At 42.2% G+C, this 26,961-nt stretch overlaps 2 protein-coding genes across 5 annotated transcripts in view; both read right to left on the reverse strand.

Moving 5' to 3' along the window:
• The window catches only part of tsnare1 (T-SNARE Domain Containing 1), a 1,022,909-nt gene that overhangs the window by 673,292 nt on the left and 322,656 nt on the right, over positions 1-26,961 (reverse strand). For all 4 annotated transcript variants that reach the window (XM_073048100.1, XM_073048091.1, XM_073048081.1 and 1 more), the window contains 2 exons: positions 25,702-25,779; positions 1,864-1,933 (listed from right to left, as the gene is read on the reverse strand). In XM_073048100.1, the coding sequence (XP_072904201.1) occupies positions 1,864-1,933; positions 25,702-25,779 (148 nt within the window). The remainder of the gene's footprint in view (positions 1-1,863; positions 1,934-25,701; positions 25,780-26,961) is intronic.
• Positions 3,155-10,432, reverse strand: LOC140728940 (endogenous retrovirus group 3 member 1 Env polyprotein-like). Its single transcript, XM_073048065.1, has 2 exons — positions 9,686-10,432; positions 3,155-5,673 (listed from the first exon to the last, which is right to left on the reverse strand). The coding sequence occupies exon 2, from the start codon at positions 4,896-4,898 to the stop codon at positions 3,711-3,713; it is 1,188 nt and encodes a 395-aa protein (XP_072904166.1). The 5' UTR covers positions 4,899-5,673; positions 9,686-10,432; the 3' UTR covers positions 3,155-3,710.

Here is a 26,961-nt window from a genome sequence, read left to right on the forward strand (position 1 = left end):
GCAATGGCAGTCTCTGCAATAAGTCAGTAATAGTGCTGACATAGGCAATAATAGGTGTCACTAATCTCCAATCAATGCACTTGAATACAGGACATTCAGGATGAATCTTTCAAGATAAGCAAAAGTGAACTCAGCCTCTCAGACTTAGTGATTGATCTAAAAACAGTGCTAAAGCCACGTCCCAAACCAGATATTAGTCCCTCAGAAATACTAAATGCTCAACACAAGCTGATTATGCAGTTAGTTCCTGGACTAATCAAAATTGAAAAAAAACACAAGAAGCTTAGTGTAGAAATTCACTTTCAGGGCTCTTTAAAACATATTTGTTCCATTTGACATTTGACATCAGAACTGCAACCACCAACAAAAACGTTAAACCAATTCTATTAAAAATGTGCAATTAAGTTCAAAAGGCTCTTAAATTTATAACATTTTGGATGAATTAATTAAAATTAGGAAATGAGTTCATGGCAAAATTAAACCCAATTCAAAATTTCCAATTGTCATTAGATGGGATGGCACAGGAGTGCAGGGGTTAGTGTAACACTATTACAGCACCAGCAACCCAGGTTCAATTCTGCCACTATCTGTAAGGAGTTTGTGCATTTTCCCTGTGAATATATGGGTTTCCTCCAGATCTTTGGTTTCTTCCCACATTCCAAAGACTTATTTGTTGATTGGTTAATTGGGCAGTGCAGACTCATTGGGCTGGGAGAGCCTGTAACTGTGCTATAACTCTAAATGAAAACAAAAACAATAGAACCATAGGGGAGGCTATGTTTAATAATGTTTTCTGAGAAGGATCCACTAAACAATTAATTTAATTCTACAAATTTGACATTCCCCAGAAAGGTATGATCTAATCTCGAATTTGTAAAGATATCATAACCCTGAGTAGGTAACTGGCAATTTGAAAGGTTAAACAGTTTAGAAGCTTTCCAAGCTCAGTTAAATTTACATTTGTTCCTTGCATTCATACATAAAAAATAATTAGTTATCAATTCTAGTTGGCTCCATTGGCAAATTTGTTGTGATGTATGAAACTAAGTTAGATCAGAGAGAGCAGCTGAATTATGCAAGCACAGAGATGCACTTTGTCTGCATTATTCAGTAGTCTGCCATGGATTCACCCAGGCCAGGAATATGTCAACACAAAACCTGGCTCATATACAATAGTTGGACACCACACGAACTCACCCCAACCCCTCCAGAAAGAGTTTGGTAAAATCTAAATCTAAAGCCAAAGTCCTGAGCCTAAAGTAGTTCTAAACCTGAGCAGTTTTCACATAGGTTGAGGAACTGATACAGCACATGCTCAAGTAATCACCTCTTTCTCTGTTTTCAAAGAGTATTATTTACTAAAACAGTTTTCATTGTCTATAATTACAAGAAGTAGAAAAGAAAAACAATGCAATTTCTGCTCCCATCATTTTAGAGAAATATAGTTTCAGTAAACCAAAATAAATGAATACTAATAAAAAGTTCCTTCTCTTAGCTTAATGTGTAAAACAATTCATTCATCTTTATTATAAGGTAATTGCAGCCTGTCAAACTGCCCCAAGCAAAGTCAGTTTGAAACAGTGATTAAAATGAGTGACATTTCTATATTCAAGAATAGATTGTCCTTTATTTCAATCCCTACCAACATGGTTAAAACCTATGGTAGGAAAGGCAAAATTAGGTTTAAATTTCACACTGGGGCAGTATTATGAGCTTCCTCAGTCCAGCTTTACAGTGTGAATCGATGGCCATTTTGTACATGTCCATTACTCACAGATATAAAATTACACAATGCAGCTGGAGCATAACAGCAGACAAAGCCATTAGTCTTTTCATAAAAATCTATATCAAAAAGTGACTCACAGTCCATCTCTGAGCTCTTGTGTATCATTAGGTGTCCCCAGAGCTTGCAAACTCTTCTCTAAGGAAGTCACTGCAAAAGAATGGTGAGGATTAATGAGAAGACGAGGTTGAAACACTAGGCTGCTGAAAGGTCAGACGCTTCCATAACACTAGCCTTTAAGCTTTTGCATGATCGAGAAAAGATTTATTAATGTAATATATTTGATAACCAACAATTTCACATTTCTGTTTTCACTGGATTAAAATTGATCTTCAGGGTGTATTTACCTCAAACTGACCCACAGGACATAGCCGGTAAACTGTAAGGTTATTATGAGAAAGACTGTACACAGTGCAAGTAAACATGGAGTTTAATGAGATGAACATCCAATTTCAATCCTTGCAGTTCCTACTTTTTTTAAGAATTGTAAAAATGTTACATTTCAACAAAGGTTCTCTTCTTCACATTTCTATCCACAAATCCAGAAAGTATTTTCATGCAAAGAATTTAACTGCTAAATAATTTAAATTAATAAATTGCTTCTAAACCATGAGACATCCAAAGTGGTTTCATCAACTAAGTCCTCAGATCATCAAGGCCAATTTTAGTTACTTCAGTGAAGGAGAGCTCTGTAGCCATAATATTTAGGCGCCTTCTTTAATTTTAGCTCTTATAAACCGCAAGGCTATGGTTCAGGAGTCAATGAGTGGGATAAAGCCACAGTAAGTTGGTCTTTTACTCTGCACCAGCATGGACATGATGGACTGAGTAGTCTCTTTCTGCATGGCTGAGAGGAAACATAAATGGCACCGCAACTACTATCATCCTGAGAGGAAACAGCAGGCTCTTGTCTCATCAAATCATTGCCAGTCCCTGGGAAGTGCCTTCTGAGGTATAGTAATGATCACTCATGGCATGTAATGCCTAACAGCGTTCTCAGGTCACATGGCAGCAAAATGTGCCTGCATAATTGATGCCTGAGCTTCCACTGTAGTACTCAAATGATGGAGAGCTTCTGCTTGCTCTAACTCATTGATCGTCAAATGCTACATGATGTTTGGGCCTGTAAGTGTGGAAACAGAACTAGCCATCACTTCCACACTGAAAGAATGGGCACCAAGGTCTGATCCGAGCCCACACTTTGCCACTTCATACAGGTCTCCTTGCAGCCATGCACACTTACCAAGTATTGCAGGATATACCTAAACAGCCTTTCCCTACAGGCTAGCCTACTGAAATACTTTTCAATGTCCTCTACATTGTGGAAACAGTGGGTAACTGTGAGAAATAACTCACACCATGAGTCTCAGCAAACTGCAAAGCGGCAAAGCTTTATTTTTCACGAGTCTGCAGAGTCGGACCCAAAACTGCTCCAGCAGTATTGAGCCCAGAGCATTACATTTCATTTCCTTTTATACAGTTTCAAGTAGGTTATCACGTGTCCCTCAGTTGCTGTATCATTCCTACAATTATTCATAGTCAGCTCCACTCTCCCCCTCCCCACAGGCTTGTACATTTCGGGGGTCACATACACATTTTCTCATATCCTCTGTCCTTGGAGTTAGCCATCCGCAGAGCCATGTCTGCCAAGTTTTCAAAACACTCATCGGCCTTGGAGTTAGCCACAAGAGTACAGCTTATCTCCATCTGTTTCATCCACCTCCGCTCTCAGCTCCTAGCTTAATGACTCCCTTTTAGTTCTTCATGATTACCACAAGGTACAGATTGTACCTATACAGTTTTGCAAGAATCTTATATCCTTATTTAGCAATGTGTCAGCATATGTTTTGTAAGCTTAGATCTTAGCACAGTCTAACCTTAACCCTTTCACTTCTTACAATTCCACCCTTTTTCTTTTTAGAGTGTGCTAAGGATTTGTCCAGGGATTCCACTCTTCCAGTTCTCTGCCTCGTTGCAACAGCATTTTAGCCGGGTCAGCTGGGTTCCCTGGCTGCATTACCTGTACTACTACTCGCGTTATTAATGCTCTCAAGCAGGGTATTAAGCATGGTAATATGATTATCATTATGAGTATTCCGCCAAATATTAACAGGGCTATTCGCCACCAGCTTCCTCCCAGCAGACTATCCAGCCAACTCAGGTTCCCTAAGGATCTCCAAGTTTGTACTGGCACATGGGCCAACTTCCGAATTTTGTCGGATATTTTCAACACTGCCTTTCCATTATCATTTATCTTTAGGCAACAGTTTGTCAGATTGAACTTTCCACAGACCCCTCCCTCGGAGGCCAATAGGTAATCCAATGCTAATCGATTTTGGTATATGGCTGTTCTCATCTGGCTTTGCTGCTCAGCCAGCAATTCCAGAGCCAATGCGGTTTGGTTGGTGATCACCTCTACTACAGCTTGTAGGCGTATTATTCGATTTAACATATATACCGGGGTTCGGTAACCCCATGACCCATCCTGGGCCCAAGTTGCTGGTCCGTAATATTCAATGATGCGTGCTGGAGGCCACTCGTCGCCCCATTCTCCCACCTTTATCTCCCGCTTCTCCCTTCTCAGTGAGTCAAATAACTTGATTCCCAATTCCCTATCTTCATCCTGGGGTAGGAGGAAGAACTCTGGCCTTATAAGGCCTAAGAAACAAACTCCTCCCCATCCTTTCGGCAATTTGGTGTATGCCTGATTCCCACAAATCCAGAACAGACCTTCTGGGACAAATCCTCCTTTCCTTGCTTTCCGCCAGGCTTTCCAAACACTGGGAATTCCTTCGTACGGGTTATGCCCACTGCAATTCCAGATTCCCGAATTGTTTCCCATAGCCGTACAATTGTCCTTTGCCCCTTTAGTTATGTACCAAGTCGGCTCCTCGGGCCACCAAGTGGCATTATTTTTTGTTTTAGCCAACTTTATACTCTGACATGGGCTTTCTCCTACTTTCACCTTCCCTTTTCTTTCCACACATACTTGTCCTTCCGGATAGTTTGTTAACTTCCATTCTTGCGTCCTCCCAGTCCTTTTCTTATCCCAATCATGAGCCAATAGCTCCCACACACTCAAACTCTCACCTATCCATGGCCATTGCTCGCTCATGTGGGGTCCCCCACAAACCCATCAGTCACTTACATTTAAACTTGTAGCTATTCGAGTTGCTAAGTCTATAAACAGGTTTTCCTTCATTTCCGGTCTTGTTTTTCCATAGGTTCCCCATTCTTCTCTGACTCCACCAAACTCTGCCCTTCCTTTTTCTTTCCTTTCACATATCCCTTCTGTCTCAGGGCATGTACTTTCTCGTACACTCCAACTTCTCCCTTCTCCTTTTTCTTCTCTCACTGATCCACCGGGGTATCCCCTGTTCTTTCTCAGGGTATATTTTATTCCTCCCTCTTCACATTCCTCTTTTTCTTTTCCATAACATTGGTCATTTACATGTGAATGTGACACAAGGGCCCCGGGTCGTTCTTTTCCTTTCTCCAAAACTCGGTTCCTACACTTGTCACATTTCCCTTCTATTTTTCCCACATACAGAATTAAATATATTACAGTCAATAATGTAACAGTCCACATTGAGTTCATTTTTGTTGCCTTTTCAGTTTCACCACCAACGGTTCTTCACTGGGAACACAGGTCCACTCCGTGTGTCCCTCAGGCTTAACTGGTCCCTTTATTCTGGATGCGTGGGTCCACCCTTTCTCTTTTGTTCGTACGGCCGCCTCGGTGGTTAACAGGACCTGGAAAGGGCCTTCCCACTGTGGTTGTAACTTCTCCGGCTTCCAGGTCCGTACCAGAACCCAATCTCCAGGCACGATCTGATGTAAAGCAAAGTCGAGCGGCGGAGTCTGGGCCAAGAGACCCTTCTTCCGCAGTTCTGCAAAGGAACGAGATAGTGCCAGTAAATAGTTCCTTATAAAAATATCACCCCCTTGTAGCGTGGGGTACCCTTCTACCTTATTCCAATACGGGAGTCCAAACAGCATTTCATAGGGGGAGATTCCTATATCCTTCCTGGGTGCTGTTCGGATTCTTAACAGGGCGATGGGGAGACACTTAGTCCAGGGTAACTTGGTTTCTAGCATTAATTTGGTCAATTGCGCCTTTAAGGTACTGTTCATCCTTTCCACCCGTCCCGAACTCTGGGGATGCCACGGGGTATGGTATTTCCATTGGATACTCAATGCATCACAAATCAACTGGTGCGTCTTGGAGGCAAAGTGTGTCCCTCTGTCCGAGTCTATGGACCCCATGATCCCATATCTGGGGATTATGTTTTCTAGTAGTATTCGGGCTACTGTAGGCGCATCGGCCTTTGTGGTCGGGTATGCTTCCACCCAGTGGGTAAAATGATCCACTATTACTAACAGGTACTTCCATCTCTGCACTGAGGGTAGTTCGGTAAAGTCGATCTGGACTCTATGGAACGGTCTCATGGCCAGTGGCTGGCCACCTCTTGGAGTGGATCGCATCACTTTCTTGTTTATCCGCTGGCACGTCGGACATCCAGTTATCTCTTGCTGGGCCAGTGTGTATATTCCTTTGCATACATAGTCCCTCAGAATTGTGTCGCACATGGCCTGTACTCCCCAGTGGGTTTGATGGTGCAACTGTTGGAGGATGTTGCGGGTTACTTCCTTATTTAGTACCTGTCTCCCATCCGGGACCGTCCATTTACCATCAGTGTCTTTTCGGGCTCCTAGTTGGTTCATGCTATCAATCTCTATTTGGGTAAACATAGGTTGTTTAGTAAGTCCTTCCCTCACTGGTATCAAGGTCAGGAGTTGGATCGGGTCTTCAACGGCTGCTCGTTTGGCCTCCCCATCGGCTAGACGGTTCCCTACTGCTTCAGGTGTTGATCCTTTTTGGTGTCCGGGTACATGTACTACCGCAATCTCATTTGGTAGGGCCAGGGCTTCCAATGTCATACTTATCATTTGCTCGTGTGCCAGTCCCTTTCCTCTGGCCGTTATCAGTCCTCTTTCTTTCCATATCTTTCCAAAGGTATGTACTATCCCATAGGCGTACTTAGAGTCAGTGTATATTGTTCCGATCCTCTTCTCCAATATCCTCAGAGCCCTCTGGAGTGCGTATAATTCGCATGACTGGGCCGACCAGTTTCCCGGTAATCTCCCGGACTCCACTATTCTTTCAGTCTCTCCGTCAATGATGGCATATCCGCTGTGCCGTACTCCATCAATACATCGTGAGGATCCATCTATATACAATTCCTGTCCTTCTCCCAGGGGAACTTCCTGTAAGTCCTCCCGGCTCTTTGTTTGCAAGTCCAACAATTCAATACAGTCGTGTTCTGACTCCTTTTCTTCTAGTCCTCCATAGAGGAACTGGGCTGGGTTGCAACTGGAATCCTTTGCGAAGTTTAGGTCTTCTCCGGTCATCAGTATAGTTTCGTACTTTAGAATGCGGGAGTCAGTGAGCCACCGATGTGCCTTCTGGGCTAGTAGGGTGCTGACCGAGTGGGGAGAATGCACTGTGATCTTCCCTCCAAAGGTTAGTTTCCGGGCTTCCTCTACCAATACCGCTGTCGCTGCCACTGCTTGGATACAGGTGGGCCATCCACGCGATACCGGGTCTAACATTTTTGACAGGAAAGCCACGGGTTGCCGCTTTCCTCCTCTTAGTTGGGTGAGTACCCCTTGGGCCATTCCTTCGGCATTGTTGACGTACAGCTGGAATGGTTTTTCCAGGGCTGGCAAGACTAACACCGGAGCACGGATCAATTGCCCCTTGATATAGTTGAATTTTTGCTCCTCTTCCTTTGTCCATTTTACTGTTTGCTCATCTTGCCCGAGTTTATCATACAGAAATCTCACCAGGGGAGTATAATTCTCAATCCAGATTCGACAATACCCCACTAACCCCAGGAACTGTCGTATCTCCTTCTTGGTACGAGGTAGCGACATCCCTGTTATTCCAGCTATCCTTTCTGGGGTAATGCTTCGCTGTCCCTTACTGACCCGGTGTCCCAGATACCTTACTTCCTTTTCCACGAATTGTAACTTTTTCTTGGAGACCCGTAGCCCCTTTTTCCCTAGGAAGTTCAGTAATCTGATGGTATCTTCCTGCACCCCTTTCTGTGTTGGCCCGGATAGTAATAAATCATCCACATACTGTAGCAGTTGGTTCTCTGGAGCACATTGGAATTCCGCTAGTACTTGCTCCAAGACCTGCCCGAATAGGTTAGGTGACTCAGTGAATCCTTGCGGCAGGACCGTCCATCTGAGTTGTCTTTTCCGCCCTGTTGTAGGATTTTCCCATTCAAACGCAAACATGTCCCGACTGCTTTCTTCTAGCGGGCAACTCCAGAAAGCATCTTTTAGATCTATTACACTGAACCATTCATGGTCAGGGGAGATTTTACTCATCAGGGTGTACGGGTTGGGTACTACCGGGTATCGGGTCTGGACTACTGCATTTAGACCCCGCAGGTCTTGTACCATCCGATAAGTCCCGTCCGGCTTTCGCACCGGGAGGATGGGGGTATTATATGGCGACATACATTCTTCCAGCAGTCCATCTGCGATCAGCCCTTCAATTACCGGCTGCAGCCCTTTTCTTCCTTCCATCGCAATGGGATACTGCTTCCTCCTTACTGGGCGACCGTCCGGTAGCAAGGTGATCTGTAGAGGGCTGATGTTCAATCCTCCCCTATTTCCCTCTCTATACCACACCTCGGGCTCTATTTTCTGGTCGTCCTCTTCTTTTAATGCGAATAATTTTACTATTATTTCTCCATTGTTCGGCACTGTTCCAATGCCCAGTTGCACTTGCAGGTCCCTTCCTAATAGGTTAAATCCTGCCGAGGGCAGCAGGAGAAGGTCTTGCCTTGTTGCCCTATCTTCATATCCGACTTCCACATTGTCCACAATGGGCACTTGTATCGTTTTTCCTCCGATACCGGATACCTTCATTACTCTTGTTCCTGTTCGGGCGCCGGGAGGTATCTGGATTACACTGGATCTTTCAGCACCCGAATCTACCATAAAGGTTGTATCTGACCCTTGGGGACCTAATTTCAGATTTACCAGGGGTTCCTGTCGATAGTTTCTTCTCCCCAAGGGTAGGAACCCCCGACCCCCCTAGTCTTCGTCCTCCATCATGGCATATGACCTGACCTCTCGCCGATACTTAGGACATTCCCGTTTAAAATGTCCTTCCTCGTTACAGTGGAAGCATCTTAGAGTCCTTCGCGTTTTCCTTCCTGGTTCTTGGCCATTGCCTCGGTCCGACCACGTTCCCCTCTTTTCGTTTTTCTTCTTCTTCCGCCCATTCTTCCCGTTCTTTTTCCTTTTCAGCCTCCGCCTCCCGTGCCGGATCGTCCGGTTGGAGGGGGGCAGAGGGAGCCGCCTCCGGTTGTTCAGGCCGGGGCACGTAAGGCGGAGGTAAATGATTCAATACTTCCCAAGGAGGTTTCTCCTTGTTCTTTGTTTCCAATTTGTAACTTCTGGCTGAGTCTCCTGGCCCCGAAACCCAGCAAGAGGCGTATTCACTTTCTTCTTCTTTTACATTTGGCTTAGAGTTTACATATATGTTTAAGGCCTGTCTAACCCAATCCTCATCTGACCCAAATGGTGGCCACCATACCGAGGACCCTTTTATTGGCTGTTTGGACCATAATTCGCAATATTCTACCATTCTCTTTTTCTGCTTTCCCTTTGTTCGTCCATATCCCCATCCTGCAAACATTCTACCGAGGGGGCTATCAGGAGGTACCTTCGGGAACAAACCCGAACTCTCCGGCTCCTCTTCCTTTGAGCTTCCCCCTCCCATTATTCCCTTCCCGGCCCGGTTCTTTTTACTCTAGGTGTCGTCACACCTAGTTTACCCGGTCACACCCACCTAGATCTCAGTTAGCTAGTCTCACTTACCCGGTGTGCCGTAGAACCGTCTCCTTTCCTCCCTGCTTTGCCGCCTTGCGCTGTCCGGATCTCACTCGCTCAAGCCGTTTCAGACGACGAGCAAGGAATCAGGGACTGCCGAACTCGGCAGGGTGCACCTTCTCCGATGTCCTTCCTCTCGCCCTCCACGACCGGAGTGGGGATCCCGGACGAGACCCCCAGCTGTGAGAAATAACTCACACCATGAGTCTCAGCAAACTGCAAAGCGGCAAAGCTTTATTTTTCACGAGTCTGCAGAGTCGGACCCAAAACTGCTCCAGCAGTATTGAGCCCAGAGCATTACATTTCATTTCCTTTTATACAGTTTCAAGTAGGTTATCACGTGTCCCTCAGTTGCTGTATCATTCCTACAATTATTCATAGTCAGCTCCACTCTCCCCCTCCCCACAGGCTTGTACATTTCGGGGGTCACATACACATTTTCTCATATCCTCTGTCCTTGGAGTTAGCCATCCGCAGAGCCATGTCTGCCAAGTTTTCAAAACACTCATCGGCCTTGGAGTTAGCCACAAGAGTACAGCTTATCTCCATCTGTTTCATCCACCTCCGCTCTCAGCTCCTAGCTTAATGACTCCCTTTTAGTTCTTCATGATTACCACAAGGTACAGATTGTACCTATACAGTTTTGCAAGAATCTTATATCCTTATTTAGCAATGTGTCAGCATATGTTTTGTAAGCTTAGATCTTAGCACAGTCTAACCTTAACCCTTTCACTTCTTACAGTAACTAATAGAGGCAACAGCAAAAATTCCCTTCATTCTTACCACAGGACTATAGAACACAGTGACTCGTTGGGTATTGATGCCTCCACTCTACTAACCTCCACTTTATCTTGCGTGTATCACAATGGTATTGCTCAATATAGTTGAATGTCAAGTAAAATCACCCACATTCCTGCAGTTAACATGGGGAGGTCTGCGTAAAAAGTCATTTTTATTTGTACACTCATCTACCAAAAGGAAAATGGGGGGCAACTCATGAAACTTTATAAAATAGTGAAGTGGCATGGATAAGGTGGACAGTCAAAAGCCTTTCCCAGTAGTTGGGGAATCCAGAACTTGGGGGCACAGGTGCTAGATAACAAGGGAGAGATTTTAAAGAAGCATGAAAGACAATTCCTTATTGAGAGGACAGTGAGTATCTGGAACGAGTTGCTAGAAGAAGTAGTCGGAGGGTGGGGAAGTTAAAATTACACCATTTAACAAGCATTTAGACATGCATGGAGGGGAAGGTTATGGGCTAAATGCAGACAACTGGGACAAGCAGGGAGGATGCTGTGGGCAGCATGAACCAGTTGGGCAAAAGGACATCAAATCCCATGCTGTATTACTCCATGACTCCTTCCAGACAACAAAGGCTCAACCCACCTTGTCACCAGGCACCATTGTTCCTCTCACATGCACCAGCCCCTGACTAGTCCTGGATAGAGTACACATGCAGAAGGTGGTTCCATTAGTGGGAGAGTCTGTAATCTGAGGGAACAACCTCAGAATAAATGACATCTCTTTAAAACTGAGATTAGGAAGAGTTTCTTCAGGTGGAGTACAATGAATCTGTGAAAATCATTGCAACAGAAGGCTGTGGAGTTCAAGTAACTGGATGTATTTAAGGTGGTAATTAATATGTTCTTGACCAGTGAAGGGGTTAAGGGTTACAGGGAGAAGGTGGGAGAATGGAGTTTAAAAAAAATATGCACCACTGAATGGAGGTACAGACTTAATGAGTTATTGGCCCAATTCTGCTTCTAGATCTTATGGTCCTGGTCCCAAATATGTTTGCCGTAGTTATACACTGTCAACTTTTCAATGGTAGCTGGGGATGTTAAGCTGACCACAATCACCACCAGTCAGTTCTTGCTCTCCTACCATTAAGTGCACTGGTTGCAATTCTTGGGAATGAAAGGAAAAGACACAAGTTTATGGTTGTGATAAAGAGAACAGATAAATTTGAGAGATGGACACTTACACGTTCAGCATAAAAGATGAAAGTAGAATAAACAGGAAGTGTAGCGTAAGAAGGACAATTATGGTTACGTCTTGCAATGTCTCTCCAATGATAGAAAGTGGGTTGGGGGTGGGCAGGATGGTCATGGGGTAAACCAATATAGCTGTGGCAGAACCCCATTTCTGCTGACTCCTGTTATGTGCCACCATGCCTGCTGAGAGCCAGATGTATTAATCTGTCATCCAGATGTCTCAGTGACATAGCTTTCATGTTTGAAAACTGTAAAGGGTGGTCATAAGTGCTGGCAATTGGGGTAAGTCTCTGAAGATGTGGTAGAGAACTGAAATGTAACATTTAGCCAAGGTGAGCAGAGGTCACTGGTGCACAAATAACGTAATGGCAATGTGATAGATAGTCACTTCCATCTCATGTTTGCTAATCTTAGCCGCTGCCATTTGAAAGGTCAAAAACAGTTGTAGGTCAACTTCCAACTATATTGCTTTAACTACTGGCCGTTAGTGCAAGTCATTCTTCAGTTCGTAAAACAAAAATGGAAAGCACCTTGAAGTTAAAAGAGCATTCTTTATATAACAGCTTTGCAAAGAGGCCCTGTATTTTGAAGGTGCTCTGTCTATAAAGAGCTACTGCACCTGTTTTATTATTGCTCGGGAGTGGAGTATAAGACAATGGGTTGTTCAATTTGATTTGCTTCAAATGGAAAAGCTGACTCTGTCCAAGGACATTCAAGGAGGCTTGCAGACAGATAGGTTACATATGTTATAAAATTATATTATACTTGAGGAGTGTGATGGCACCTAACGGCGACTCCTTTGCTTGTATCTTCGGAAACAGCTCTATTTCTAACTTTAACATCTCTATTTTTCCCTTTCACGGTTCTTTTGAAGACCCGGACCTGGAGTTAGATAGATAGATAGATAGATACTTTATTCATCCCCATGGGGAAATTCAACTTTTTTCCAATGTCCCATACACTTGTTGTAGCAAAACTAATTACATACAGTACTTAACTCAGTAAAGAATATGATATGCATCTAAATCACTATCTCAAAAAGCATTAATAATAGCTTTTAAAAAAAAGTTCTTAAGTCCTGGCGGTAGAATTGTAAAGCCTAATGGCATTGGGGAGTATTGACCTCTTCATCCTGTCTGAGGAGCATAGCATCGATAGTAACCTGTCGCTTACACACTGACTTTGGTTCTTTGCGGGTATGGGGCTCACCCTTTGGTCTCACGACTGGCTGCTATTCGATACGCCAAGGACGCGGCCTAGAAGACCAGCGCACCTTCAGGGTTCCGGGATTTCATGGCTCTGGAGGCAGGTGGACTCGAGGTCGGTGCCTCCGCCTGGTGGGTCCAGGGAAATGGAAGATAGTAAGCAGCAAGCTGACTGCTGGCTATGTGCCCAGAGACCCAAGTTCTTTGGGCACAGAGCTCGGAAAAAGCGACACAACAGACTTTTAACACCGTAAATCGGCAAGTTGTTTTTTATGCCTCCCGTCTCGCTGTGAAACGGGGACACTTACTTTTCCCTCATTAGGGAGAGAGAGAGAGCCTCAGGTATGTCAAATACCAGGTGAACGAGTAGTCTTTGGAGTACTGCAAGTCTGTGGCTTTATTGATACTTAGCTGTATGCTTCAGTACTTGGTGGGGGGGGGCGCTGAAGCTTTTTTCGTTGGTGGGGGGGTTGTTGCTTTGCTGCTGCTTATGCATGGGTGGGGGAGCTGAGGGGGGTTTGGGGTTCTAATGTTTAACTGTCATTTGTTCTTTGGGGCACTCCTCTGTTTTTGTGGATGTTTGCAAAGAAAAAGAATTTGAGGATGTATATTGTATACATTTCTCTGACATTAAATGTACCTTTGAATCCTTTGGCAATATATATTAGTACGTTAGTATCTGTTATAATTTAGCTTATCAATAATTGATGTGATTATAGTTGGAAAAGTCTTTGTACTCAGAAGTTAGTTTTACAACATTTACGGTAGCGAGCTAAGATCTAAGTCTCCAAGAAATGCTTTCAGACCGTTTGTGTTAAAAGGATATCCGAGGAAATAACATATGGTTGTGAAGGTACCCAAGTGGGAGAAAAGGGGTATAAATGTCGAAAGCAGTTCAGGCTTATTGGGAATGGGGTAAGAAACATAAAAAAAAATGGAAGAACTAGAATCCATTCCTCTACTTTTCCTCTAGAAAACTTGCTTGTCTGCATCTTTGTTAGGCCGTTGTCAGAACTGTACCTGTGTTTTGGAATTCTTTAATCCTTTAGTTTTGAGAAATCCTTTGGGCTTTGCTTTGGAAATGGTTTGTGTTTTAAAAATAGTTTGTAATTGGGAAATGTTGAAATAGAAATCCTCTGTGAATTTTAAATGTGTTTTAAGAATGTGGGGATTTAAATGTGTATCACTTTAAATAAATGAACTGTGTTTTAAACTACTTTATTAACTAGAAGTATCAGTATCTTCTCCTTATGAAGGTATTGGCAGCTAAATTTGCTGTAGGGAATAAACAGGGAAGTAAACTAGTCTTTGAAGATTGGGTAGTTACAGTATAATCTCCCTTTAGTAAGAGTACTTGTGGCTATTTATATCCAATACTGTTTAAAGTCTTCATCTGAGTTTAGTGCATGGCGATCAGCAAACCCAATACCGTCACAGTATTAAACAAAGTGCATGTGAGGTGCAATGCAGCATTTGAAAGTGCATTGGTCAATGTATGTTGTGGGCACTGGATACAAATCCTCAGTGCTTGGCCTCTGCCAGGACACCTAAGTGAGGTGCTCGAGTTAATTAAATGAGTTGATAAATCAGGAAAATGACTTTTCTTGGATAAGAGTTCAAATCAAAAGGAATAGGTCAACATTAGAACAAAGCATTTCAGGGTGATGATTGAGGCTTTTTAGTTTACTCAGATATGGTGAATACCCATCATTTTATCAACATCGATGCCTGTCCAAACTGGAAATCTTGAAATGGATGCTGATATATTTTGATAGGCAATGGTTTTAAGCATTATGGTTTCAAGGTGGGTGAATGGAGTTAAGATCAGCGGAGCCTTAATATAACTGTATGGGAGCACTTGATCGACAGACTGAATGAAGTTCTTATAACAGAAAGCCCAAATATTGTAGTTGTTACAAATATGAGGCATATTTGTTAATCTCTGGTTGTAGTTGTTATCTCTGTCAAGCTTCTGATTCGTCAACCATCGATGCATCAGTACCTCAGTGTTCAATACTTGGGCCACTTCTGTTTTCCATCTTTATTGACGACTTGGCTGATGCATGCAGTAACGAGCTATACCTGTAAGCTGATGACTCCACACTATTTGCACCAATTAGAGCAGGAGAGCATAATACAGGCACAGCTGGCCTGAATAGGGATCTTGACAGGATGAAAGCCTGGGCAGATGACAGGAATGTCACCTTTGAGCCTACTAAGTGCAAGGCGATGATGATGTCTAGGAAGAGAAATCCATCTACCCTCGGCCTGTATTTTGGGAATTGCAAGCTGGATTTAAAGAAGGAGCTAGTAATCCTTGGTGTTAATATTGACAGCAAGTTGGTGTGGGATAAACACCTTTCCACTATTTCAAACAAGGCTGGACAAAGGCTTGGAGTTCTGCGGAAAGTAGCATCCAAACTAGAGAAAGAGGGCAGAGCCCAGGTACGAAGTATCATGGAGAATGCCTGCTTATCATGGATGAATGCCTCACAGAGTGTCCTCAGCCAACTTGATTCCATTCAAAGAAAGGCTCAGGATTATAGGCGTAGATGAAGCCATCAGTAGCTTACACCACAGACGACAGGTTGCTGCAGCTACTGTGCTATACAAAATAGACACCAGCCACAGCCCTGTAGACCTTCGTGCCATGCTACCTTCATCTTATGAGAGACGGCGCACCACACGATCAAATTTATCTATGCCTGCTCATGCTGTTTCTATGCATGATGTGAGAACCTACACACTAGATAGAAGCTTCCTTCACTGTGCTCTCAGGATTTGGAACAGCCTTCCAGATGCTGTGGTTGGAAACTTCTGCGACGATGGGGTCCAAGAATCGAGTGCGCAAACACCTATCATCTCTGGGAGGGAAGTCACATGCTTCTCATAAGCTATCATGAACAGGACCAGGATGGCAATGCTTGCTTGTTGGCAGGTAGGGTTAATACGTGACTTTCAAGAGCACTTGTGAGTTATGTTCCAGCTGGACTTAGTCCTTAAACTGCTGGAGAACAGTGTGGAAAGATCAGGTGCTGTTTTCTCCCAGTAGGGATTAATTTTTAGTTCCAAGTGCTCCTGTCATGTTTTGTCACCCTGTAACCTTATCCTTCAATCTCTCTGAATTATGGAGGACAGCATGTGTATAAATGTCTCTCTCCAGCAGATTTCATCATGATCATCGTGACTCCAGTATTTCAACTACTTTCTAATGTTTCTTAATTGTACACATGATTTTTTTATGTTCTATCACTGAGCAGTAGTGAACCATCTGATTGGACTATCAGAGTTCTCTTTGGGAACTAGTTGACTTGATCAGCATTTCTGATCTGGCTATTGTTCATGACTGCACTTAAAAAAAGATAAAATAAAAATAATAAATAATGGAAAACTATTTCAGATCAGACAGAAAGTGTGATTGGGGCAAAGAGAGTTGGTAATTCAGTCAATGATCTTTCATAAGAACTGGAAAATACCCACAATTTAACAAGGAAGTAATGTAGACTGAAAAGAATGAGGGGTTACCTGATAAGTATTTATAAAATACATAATGGCATTAATTAGGTGGATGGTCAGAATATGGGAGTCTAGAACTAGAGGACATAGGGTTAAGGTGAGCTAGTTTCTCACATGGGAGTGATGGGTATATGGAACGAATCGCCAAAGGAAGTGCTAGAGGCAGGATCAATTACAATGTTTCAAAGGCATTTAGACAGGTAAATGGTTAGGAAAAGCTTAAAGGATTATGGGACAAGCAGAGGGAAATGGATTGACCTCAGGAAGGCTCCTTGGTCAGCACGGATATGTTGGGCCAAAGAGCCTGTATAACTCTATAGCTCTGAAGGTTTTGCTGGAGGTGGTAAAAATGGAAGGTAGGAAGTATAATTCAGCCATTCAGACCTTGAGCATGCTGTGCCAATCAATAGTATCAATAGATATTTTGTGAGTTCCATTTCCTCTTAGCCTTTTACTAATGGAGAAATCCATTTATTTCAGGGTGAATATACACAGGGACTCGGCTCCCACTGCTCTCTGTGGCAGGGGGTTCCAAAGACTCACAAATACCTGAAAAAAGAAGATTGTCTTCTTCTCAATATTAACTGACTAAATCACACTTATTTAACCAGCATGCCCTCCGATTCTGGACTCTCCCATGACAGGAAACATCCTCTCATCATTTTTCCTGTCCAATCTCCAAGGAAGCTGAGGTAGTTCCACAAATAAGGTAAGTGGAAAGAGCAAAGCCATTATCAACACCACTTTAAAATTAAAGATTTTGAATTTTTAATAATGTCAAGTCCAAAAACGCCTCATTAAACCATGAAGTGTTGCCCTTTGAATTTCAATGAAATGGTGTGGAATTGTTCGACTGCCAGTAAAATAGGAAGTGATCAGCAGCTCAGGGGTGTATCTGTAGATTGAACAAAAGACTGCTACGAACATGCATTTGCACTTCCTATTGTAAAAATGACCGCAATATGCGCAATGAATACAGTTTATTATGTTGAAAAATAAGAACAAATACCTTGCTGACCCTTCAGAAAGGAGTTTGGATGACAGGATGATTGGGGTAAAAAGAAGCCACTGCTGCTCACAGGCAAACAGGAGTGGTCACTTGGACAGAGGAAAATGTTTTTGGTGGTGGCTGAACTGATCAAAGATGATTTATTGAAAGAGAAGGCTGCTCGAGATTGAAAATAAGGACCGGGGGATTCTTTGCAATAGTTAAAGGGAATGGAAGCCTTGGAAATGGACCAACCTATCTTCAAAACAATTCTGTGTTTATATTAATCCCAGTGAATCTCTTCCACTAAGCTATTTTATTTATATTATTTTCCAATTAGATTCACCTATTAGTTTGGGATTGATGATTCTCTATGTCCTTCTCCTGTAAACCAAGCATAATTCCATTAAAAATGCTTTAGGGTCCAAGTCCTCAGCTCCCTCGAAGTGGCTGCACAAGGTAACAGGGAGATAAAAGCAACAAATTACATACTTACCTTTATTAGTTGAAGCACTGAGTTTACGCGTCAGAAAATTATGTTGTAGCAATATAAAACTCTAGTTAGGCCGTACGTGGAGTACTGCATTCAATTCTAGTTGTCCCATTATAGGAAAAATGTGAGAATTTGGAGATGGTGCAGAAGTTGTTTACCAGGACACTGCCCGGATTAGAGGGCATGTGCTGAAATGAGAGGACAAACGGACCATTTTCTCTGGAATGATAGAGGCTGAGGGAAGACCTGAAAGATGTTTGTAAAATTATGAGAGGCATAGATATAATGGACAGTTGCTGTATTTCTCCCAAGGTTGAAATGTCTAATACTTGACATGGGCATGCACTTAAGTTGAGATCAGGGAAAATTCAAAGGAAGTGTTTGCGGGAAGATTTTTTTAAACACATAGAGTAGAGGACGCTATCGAGGGGTAAGTTCTTCAGACAAAGAGTAGTTGCTTTCTGGAATGAGCTGCCAGAGAAGGTGGTGGAGGCCAGAACAGTAACTACATTTAAGAGGTACCTGCATTTGCAAATAGGTTTAGCTCGATTTGATGATCAGCATAGATGCAGTGGCAGAAAGACGTGATTCTACATGCTTGTGCATTGAACTAGCAATGGCTTTACACTCTCTCCATAAAATCTTCAAAGTGATTCCCATGGTTTGCACAACGTCAACTTGCCAATTTATGTCACTAATTGTGGGTGTAAACTTTTAAAGGACTTGCTGAAATTTTAATCAGAATCAGGTTTATTATCACTGGCATGTGTTGTGAAATTTGTTAACAGCAGCACCAGTATAATACAATACATGATAATACAGACAGAAAAAAATAAATAAGTAAATCAATTAAAATAACGATATATTAAATAGATTAAAATAATGTAGAACAGAAAAAATATATATTTAAAAAAGAGAGGTGGTGTTCGTGGGTTTAATCTCCACCAGAATCGTATGGCAGAGGGGAAGAAGCATTTTCTGAACCACTGAGTGTGTGCCTTCAGGCTTCTATACCTCCTTCTTGATGGTAACAATGAGAAGAGGACATGCCCTGGGTGAGGGGGAGTCCTTAATAATGGACATCACCTTTCTGGGCCACCACTCCTTGAAGATTTCTTGGATACTATGGAGGCTAGTACCCAAAATGGAAATTTACAACTTTCTGTAGCTTCTTTCAGTCTTGTGTAGTAGCCCCAAGTCTCCATACCAGACAGTGATGTAGCCTGTCAGAATGCTCTTGCATGTTTTAGGTGACAAACCAAATCTCTTCAAACTCCTAATGAAGTATAGCTTTTGTCTTGCTTTCTTTATAGCTGCATCAATATGTTGGGACCTGGTTAGATCCTCAGAGATCTTGAGACCCAGGAACTTGAAATTTCTCACTCTCTCCACTTCTGATCCCTCTATGAGGATTGGTTCATCTTCCCTTGGTTTAAACTTCTTGAAGTCCATAATCATCTCTTTCATCTTACATACATTGAGTGCAAAGTTGGGGCTGTGATACTACTCAACTAACTAGTATATCTCACTCCTGTACACACTCTCATCTCCATCTGAAATTCTACCAGCAATGGTTGTATCATCAGCAAATTTAGAGATGGGATTTCAGCTATATCTAGTCACAAATTCCTGGGCATGGAGGAAGTAGAAGTGCTCCAGTGTTGATCGCTAGCAAGTAGGATTTATTATCACTAATCCGCATACATTGTGGTCTTCCGGTTAGGAAGTCGAGGATCCAGTTGCAGAGGGAGATACAGAGACCCAGGTTCTGTATTTTGTCAATCAGGACTGTGGGAATGATTGTGTTAAGCGCTGAGCTATAGTCAACAAACAGCATCTTGATATTTGCATTGTCTAGTTGATCTAAGACCGTGTGAAGAGCCATTAAAATGACATTTGCCATAGACTTATTGTAGCGATAGGCAAATTGCAGTGGATCCAGGTCCTTGCTGAGGCAGGAAGGAGTTCATTATAGCCACGACTAACCTTCCAATCACCCAGGCAAGTAGATTTCTCTAATGTGTCAGATTCCATTTGAAGCCAAACAAACCTGTAAATTGAACATTACATTTTGCTCACCCCCAATCCCAATGTCAGGCATAACCAATTTATATTTGATGGATTTACTTCACTTTTCCTTCATGACATGGCACCACACCATGGGCCTAACTCAGACCTTCCATTTATGATCACTTGCGGAAAGTGGGGATCGGAAATTCCACTACTCCTGATACATAAAATCAGAATCAACATAAAACAAGAACACAATACTTCACAAATGGAGGAACTTGGTACTTCACATTTTTTGTCACTAGAGGCTGCCAGTGCATTTACACAACAACAGCATCAGATATCATGGAAGTAATAGGTTAGCAGGATTAACAAGACCCTGCAGATTAAAAGGAAAATGCAAAAAGAAGCTTTAAATGCAAAGCAAATACAATTCTATGCAAAAGTCTTAGGCATAGACATATTCACCCCACCCCCTTGGAAGTTTTCATGTTTTATTGTTTTACAACATTGAATCCAAATGGATTTAGTTCAGCTTTTTTGACACTAATCAGCAGAAAAAGACTCTTCTGTGTCAAAGTGTAAACAGATTTCTGCAAAGTGATCAAAATTAATTACAAGCATAAGTATTCACCCATTTCAAGTCAGTATGTAGTAGATGCACCTTTGGCAGCAATTATAGCAATAACTCTGCATGGATAGGCCTCTATCAGCTTTGCACATCAGCATAATGCAATTTTTCCCCATTCTTCTGTGCAAAACTGCAATCAAACTTTGTCAGACTGCATGGGGATTGTGAATCAACAGCCCTTTTCAAGTCCAGACACAAATCCTTAATTGGACTGAGGTCTGGACTCTGACATCACCACTCCAGTACATTAACTTTGTTGTTTTTAAGCTATTCTTATGTAGCTTTGGCTTTATGAGATCATTGTCTTGCTGGAAAACTAATATTCTTCCAAGTCACAGTTCTCTTACAGACCGCATCAGGTTTTCTCCAGGATTTCCCTGTATTTTGCTGCATTCCTTTTACCCTCTACCTTCGCAGGCCGTCCAGGGCCTGCTGCAGTGAAGCATCCCTACAGCATGACGCAGCCACCACCATGCTTCACGGTACGAATTGTGTGTTTTTGATGATCTGCAGTGATGATCTGATGGCAAAGAAGCTCAATTTTGGTTTCATCAGACCATAGAACCTTCTTCCAGCTGACTTCAGAGTCTCCTACGTGCCTTCTAGCAAAACTCTAGCTGAGATTTCTTGCGAGTTTTTTTAACCAACTGTGACTTTCTCTTTGCCACTCTCCCATAAAGTTGTAACTGGTGAAGCACCCGGGCAATAGTTGTCTGTGCAATCTCTTCCATCTCAGCCACTGAAACTTGTAGCTCCTCCAGAGCTGTCACAGGTCTCTCGGTAGTCTCCTCACTAGTCCCCTTCTTGCACAGACACTCAGTTTTTGAGGACAGCCTGCTCTAGGCAAATTTACAGCTGTGCCATATTCTTTACATTTCTTGATGATTGACTTAACTGTACTCTAAGGGATATTCAGTGACTTGGAAATGTTCTTGTGTCCATCTCCTGGATTGAGCTTTTCAATAACCTTTCCATGGAGTTACTTAGAGTGTTTTTTTTTTGTCTTCATGGTGTAGTTTTTGCCAGGATACAGACTCACCAGCAGATGGACCTTCCATATATAGGTATATTTTTACTACAATCAATCAAAACACCATGACTGCATTTAACTAACTATGTGACTTCTAAAACCGATTGGGTGTGTCATATTAAAGGATGGCGAATACTTATCAATGAGTTTTTGTTTTATACTTGTAATTAATTTAGATCCCTTTGTCGAGATTTGTTTTCCCTTTTTCTGTTAATCAGTGTCAAAATAAGCTAAATTAAATCCACTGTAATTCAATGTTGTAAAACAATAAAACCTCCAAGGGGGTTGTATACTCTTTATAGGCACTGTATGTATAGCTAGGGTGCCTAAGACTTTTGCAAAGCACTGTATTGCTGCCAGGAAAAAAAAAAATTCATACAGTATATGAGTGATGATAAACCTGATTTTGATATGGGTATCTATTATGGGCTGAGAGTAAGAAGGGGACAGGGAGGGAGGGATCATATTTGGGAAAACGGGAAGAGAGAGAGGAGGGAGCAAAAAGCACCAAAGGTACATTCTATAATGATCAATAAACGAATTGTTTGGAATCCAATTACCTTGTCTGGTGTCGCAAGACTGTGTGTGTCTGTACCCTCACCAACCCCCACCCCTGGTACTCCCCTGCACCTGTCCCAAACCCCTCTCACTGTGCTCCACCTTCACCATTTCAAACATCGTTTGCTCCCACCAGTTACAAACTCGCTCTCTGCTCCACATTGACAAATAGAAAGGATTCAAAGTACATTTATTGTTGAAGTATGTATAAATTATCCAACCTTGAGATTTGTCTTATTACAGGCAGCCACAAAGCAAGAAACCAAAAGAAACACCAACACCCAATGAGCAGAGAAAAGAGATGAAAGAGAAATTATGTAAACAACAGAAAGCAAGCAACAGCAACAGCAACAGAATTCTCAACCAAATTGAGTCCGAAGACCCAAATCCCTGGAGCAGCCAGAGTAGGCCCAAAGCCTGGGATCTCAGTTTATCTTAGAGAGGGGCAAATCACTGCGAAGCTTGCAGACACCAAGTGCCTAGCAGCAGAAGCAGTCTCACAGACTCAACATTGTAGAAAAAGGAGTGAACATCCTGGGAGAGTGAGTAAAATTGGCCCAACCCTTCCCTCCAGTTCTAACACTCTGCCTTTCCAGTCTCTAAGGATTGGGTTTAATCTGTCCAAACACCAGGTAGTAACGCACTCTACAACCTGGGCACTACTGCTGCAGTGATACGCTCCAGGCCTAGATCACACCCCCGCCCCCCCGTGATATTCTGTGGGCCTAGACCTCACCGCCTAGTGATACGCTCTGGGCTTAGACCTTGCCGCCCAGTCCAAAGCCATTCTCAACCTCTACGAATCGGCTCTGCACATATAGCAATCCAACCTCACACCCCGTTTAGGTGGATGGGCATCGAAACTCCTCCGCCTCAACTCCTCTCGGAATTGCTCACTCCATATTAAGGAGTGCTTAAGGATTTTGTACATCAGTGGAAGTATATAAAAAAGTGAAAATCTTTATTTTAATTTTAGTTATTATCTACAGATATAGAGGGAATCTCTGCATTTGTTACCAATGTGTTGGTTGAAAATCAAAATAAAACATTGTGTCATTATATCAGATAGGATGTGCTGATTATTTCCTTACAGAAGCTGAATGCCCTGATTTTATGGCACATTTAAGAGGTGACAAATCATTATATGCCAGGAACAGTTTCAATCTTAGTCAATTTTAATCTTTTCAAACAGCAAATATAAATGTTTCATTTTAAGCTAACCACTAGAGATATGTCACACCATTGTATTTTCCTGAGATTTTAAATAGGAGTAAAAACATTTCTGATTGAATCCACAACTGCTGCACGGCACAGAGACCGCTGGAAGCAAAGGAACACCTGAGGAACATTGCAATTTATAGTGGCATCCAACCAATGTAAGCACTTCCAGTCCACAGTGATGCATCAGCTCCCCCACATCACTTCATAGACTCTACTTGCAGAAGTAATTACCTCCACTCCATCGTGGATACTGTGCTTTTGTCAGATATTCAAAAGCATTTCTGTGGGAATAACTCCGACAGAAGCGGATGTCCCAAAAGAAATATTATTAATTCAGTTCTGCATTTCTCACAGATCTTTGTGTGTCCCTGAGAAAAATAAATGTCTGCTCAGCCATTTTGTGACTGATTTTCAGAGATGTCATCGGTTTCTTACAGCTCTCTCTGGCTGGTTTAAAAACACTCAAACCAGAACTCAATTTTATATCTAGAATTTTTAACTCTTCATTAATATTAATAAAGTACAATTTTGATCTCCAATACATACTGTCCACAGGTACTGAAAAGTGTCCATTTTTATAGGTGCCCATAAGTCATAAATGCACAAAAATCATTCAATGTGGTAACCCTAAGCTCTACACTATTGTAATGAATGGCATCAAATCTATATGTCTGATAAGAAAGAACAATTACTAGAAGTGAAGAAATTGGAGTGAGAGGAGAGAGAGAGAGATGGTGAGAGAAAGGGGGAGGGAGAGGGTGAGAGAGAGAGAAAGGGGGAAAGAAATAAGTTGTGTAATCCATAGAAAAAAAAATACACACATAAGTCAGTCTCTCTGATTTAATAATATTCTGGAAGCTCATTTGTACTTACGGGTGTTCATAACCTGGGGATGATTTTGATAAACCAAACTATATACACTAACCAAACAATATTCTCAGTACAGACAATGGTATTGGGAATAGTTTCACCAATTGACCAGTTTATATTTTACTGAAACATTATTTATATTATAGTCAACACCGTAATCTAGCAGAGTGAGTAAAAATAAATCACAATCAACCTATAAAACAGAGTATTTGGTTTACTTTCCTCAACATTTACATGGCCACAATGCAATCATTTGCAACAGCATTCACAATTACTTGGTTAACACATGATAACTGGAAAGAGGTATTAATTAGTTACCAAGGAAGATATTTAACATTCATTTTAAAATGAAGTCTTTAATGAAAGACAAAAAAAGTAGTGTAAGGAGAGCAACTGTTGAAAACAGAAGGTACCATTAGAAAGTACAGCAAAAACTGAGGATTGCACTTGATACTCCGGCCTGTCCTTGTGAAGCTGCAGGCATCAGCTCCAAACTACTTGCGTACTTAGCAAAGGCTAAAATGGAAGTCTGAAGTGCCAGCTGGTGTCTCAGTGTAGTCTACCCATTACTTCAAGGCTAAGTCAGTCAGCTGAAGAGGCCTTTTATCTTTCAAACATGCTGTCCTGGGCAGTACTTGTAATCTTCTGCTTCAAAGGATTCTCACTACTAATCACAAAATCCTAAACCGTTTTGTTTGCAAAACCAGTATCCCAATGTTGTTCAGTTAAGAATTAGGCCAGGACTCAGTCTCTATAGCTGGGTGCCAGTTTTGGGGAAATTATATGGGAAATGGTTGTTCTGCATTGATACTGTGAGAAGCTCATATCCTAAGTAAATAAGGGATGCCCTGTACATGATGCAATTTTCAATGACCCTGTTCCTCTTTCCTCCTTCTTCCCATCCCTTCTTTATCAGTCTCAGAGTCCATCTTCTTCATTCAAAGGACATCGGAATCTAACCCACATGACTGTAGATCCTTTTGCCTAGATTGAAAGGAAGGCCGGAATTGTTGGACATCCATCATGCGGTGACATCTCAATATCCAGGGATAAGGTAATTCACCTACAAATCAATCTTAGTGTCCGTATGGATGTGAATGATTGAAGCTGAGATTATGTGTACAAAGGTAACAATTTACCCATCACTGCATTTTGTGCCACTGGGAGGAAATTAAACTGTTTTATTGGAAGAAGTTTCTTTTTACTGCACTCTTTATACAAGGTTTATTTTCTGAAGATTGTTTCCTGTACAATGTACTTGGCTATGAATCACATACCCAGTCTCACCTCTAATTCAATGGCTGACACACATTTGTCAATAAATACTTTGCATTTATAAAAGCCTGACTACAGTTTATTGAGAATAGTACATGGACTCACAAGTCATCACTTGATCTTCAATTGCCAGTCAATCATTTACCCAATCAACCTCAACAATAATTGAGGCAGAACCCTTACACGGTCTAAGCAAATGAAAGGGAAACTCACCATTCGTGTTAATGCGGAAAATGTTGGCTGTAAGCTCCTGAAAGACTTCTTGTATTTCATTGGGATCGATTTGTGATGCTGTTGGGTAAAAAAAGAAAGAAACTGGTTAATGTTATGTATTTAATATTTCAGCAATATTTGAGTAATATTATACATATATGTTTGACTAAGCATTCTGTGTTGTTTACATAATGCATTGCAGGCTGTATGTAAAGGTAGATACATGGCATACATCATTACTTGGCCAATGTCATACCTACAAGCCTTGCTAAAAGTAAAAAGGAAGTTAGACTTCCATTCCTAGCTCCTTTGTTTTTCTTTCAATTAGTTTTTAAGTTTTGAAGTTACAAAACATAACAGTGGCAACAAGATATTTTTAAAAAGAACCCAAGAACACTACCTACCTGTTGAAGCATAGTGAGACGTTTGAGATTAAAAAAAATGCAGATGCAGTCAGGAATTAAAGTGAGTGTGAACAGAATTGTAATGTCTAAACAGAAATCTGCCTGGCTGAACAAATTGTACTGCCGTTGTGACAGGGGCTCAAAAACATCAGAGCAATCCAGGTATAAATGTGAAAAATTTGAAAAGCTGAGCCTACTGGGCCTGAACACCTCCCTCTGCAACTGGATCCTAGACTTCCTGACTGGGAGACCTGAGTCAGTCCAGATCGGGAGATGGGTCTCATCAGCAAGAACAACGAGTCAGCTTACAGAGAGGAGGTGCAGCGGCTAATGGACTGGTGCAGAGCCAACAACCTGTGTCTGAATGTGAACAAAACAAAAGAGATGGTTGTTGACTTCAGGAGGGCACGGAGCGACCACTCCCCGTTGAACATTGGCAACTCCTCGGTTGAGATCGTTAAGAGCACCAAATTTCTTGGTGTTCACCTGGCGGAGAATCTCACCTGGTCCCTCAACACCAGCTCCATAGCAAAGAAAGCCCAGCAGTGTCTCTACTTTCTGCGAAGGTTGAGGAAAGTCCATCTCCAACCACCCCCCCATCCTCATCACATTCTACAGGGGTTGTATTCAGAGTATCCTGAGCAACTGCATCACTGCTTGGTTCAGAAACTGCATCATCTCAGATTGCAAGATCCTGCAGCGGATAGTGAGGTCAGCTGAGAAGATCATCCGGGTCTCTTCTCCCGCCATTACAGACACTTACACTACACGCTGCATCCGCAAAGCAAACAGCATTATGAAGGACCCCTCATACAAACTCTTCTCCCTCATGTCATCTGGGAAGAGGCACCGAAGC

Source organism: Hemitrygon akajei, chromosome 1, assembly GCF_048418815.1.
Source record: "Hemitrygon akajei chromosome 1, sHemAka1.3, whole genome shotgun sequence".
NCBI classification, from domain to species: domain Eukaryota; kingdom Metazoa; phylum Chordata; class Chondrichthyes; order Myliobatiformes; family Dasyatidae; genus Hemitrygon; species Hemitrygon akajei.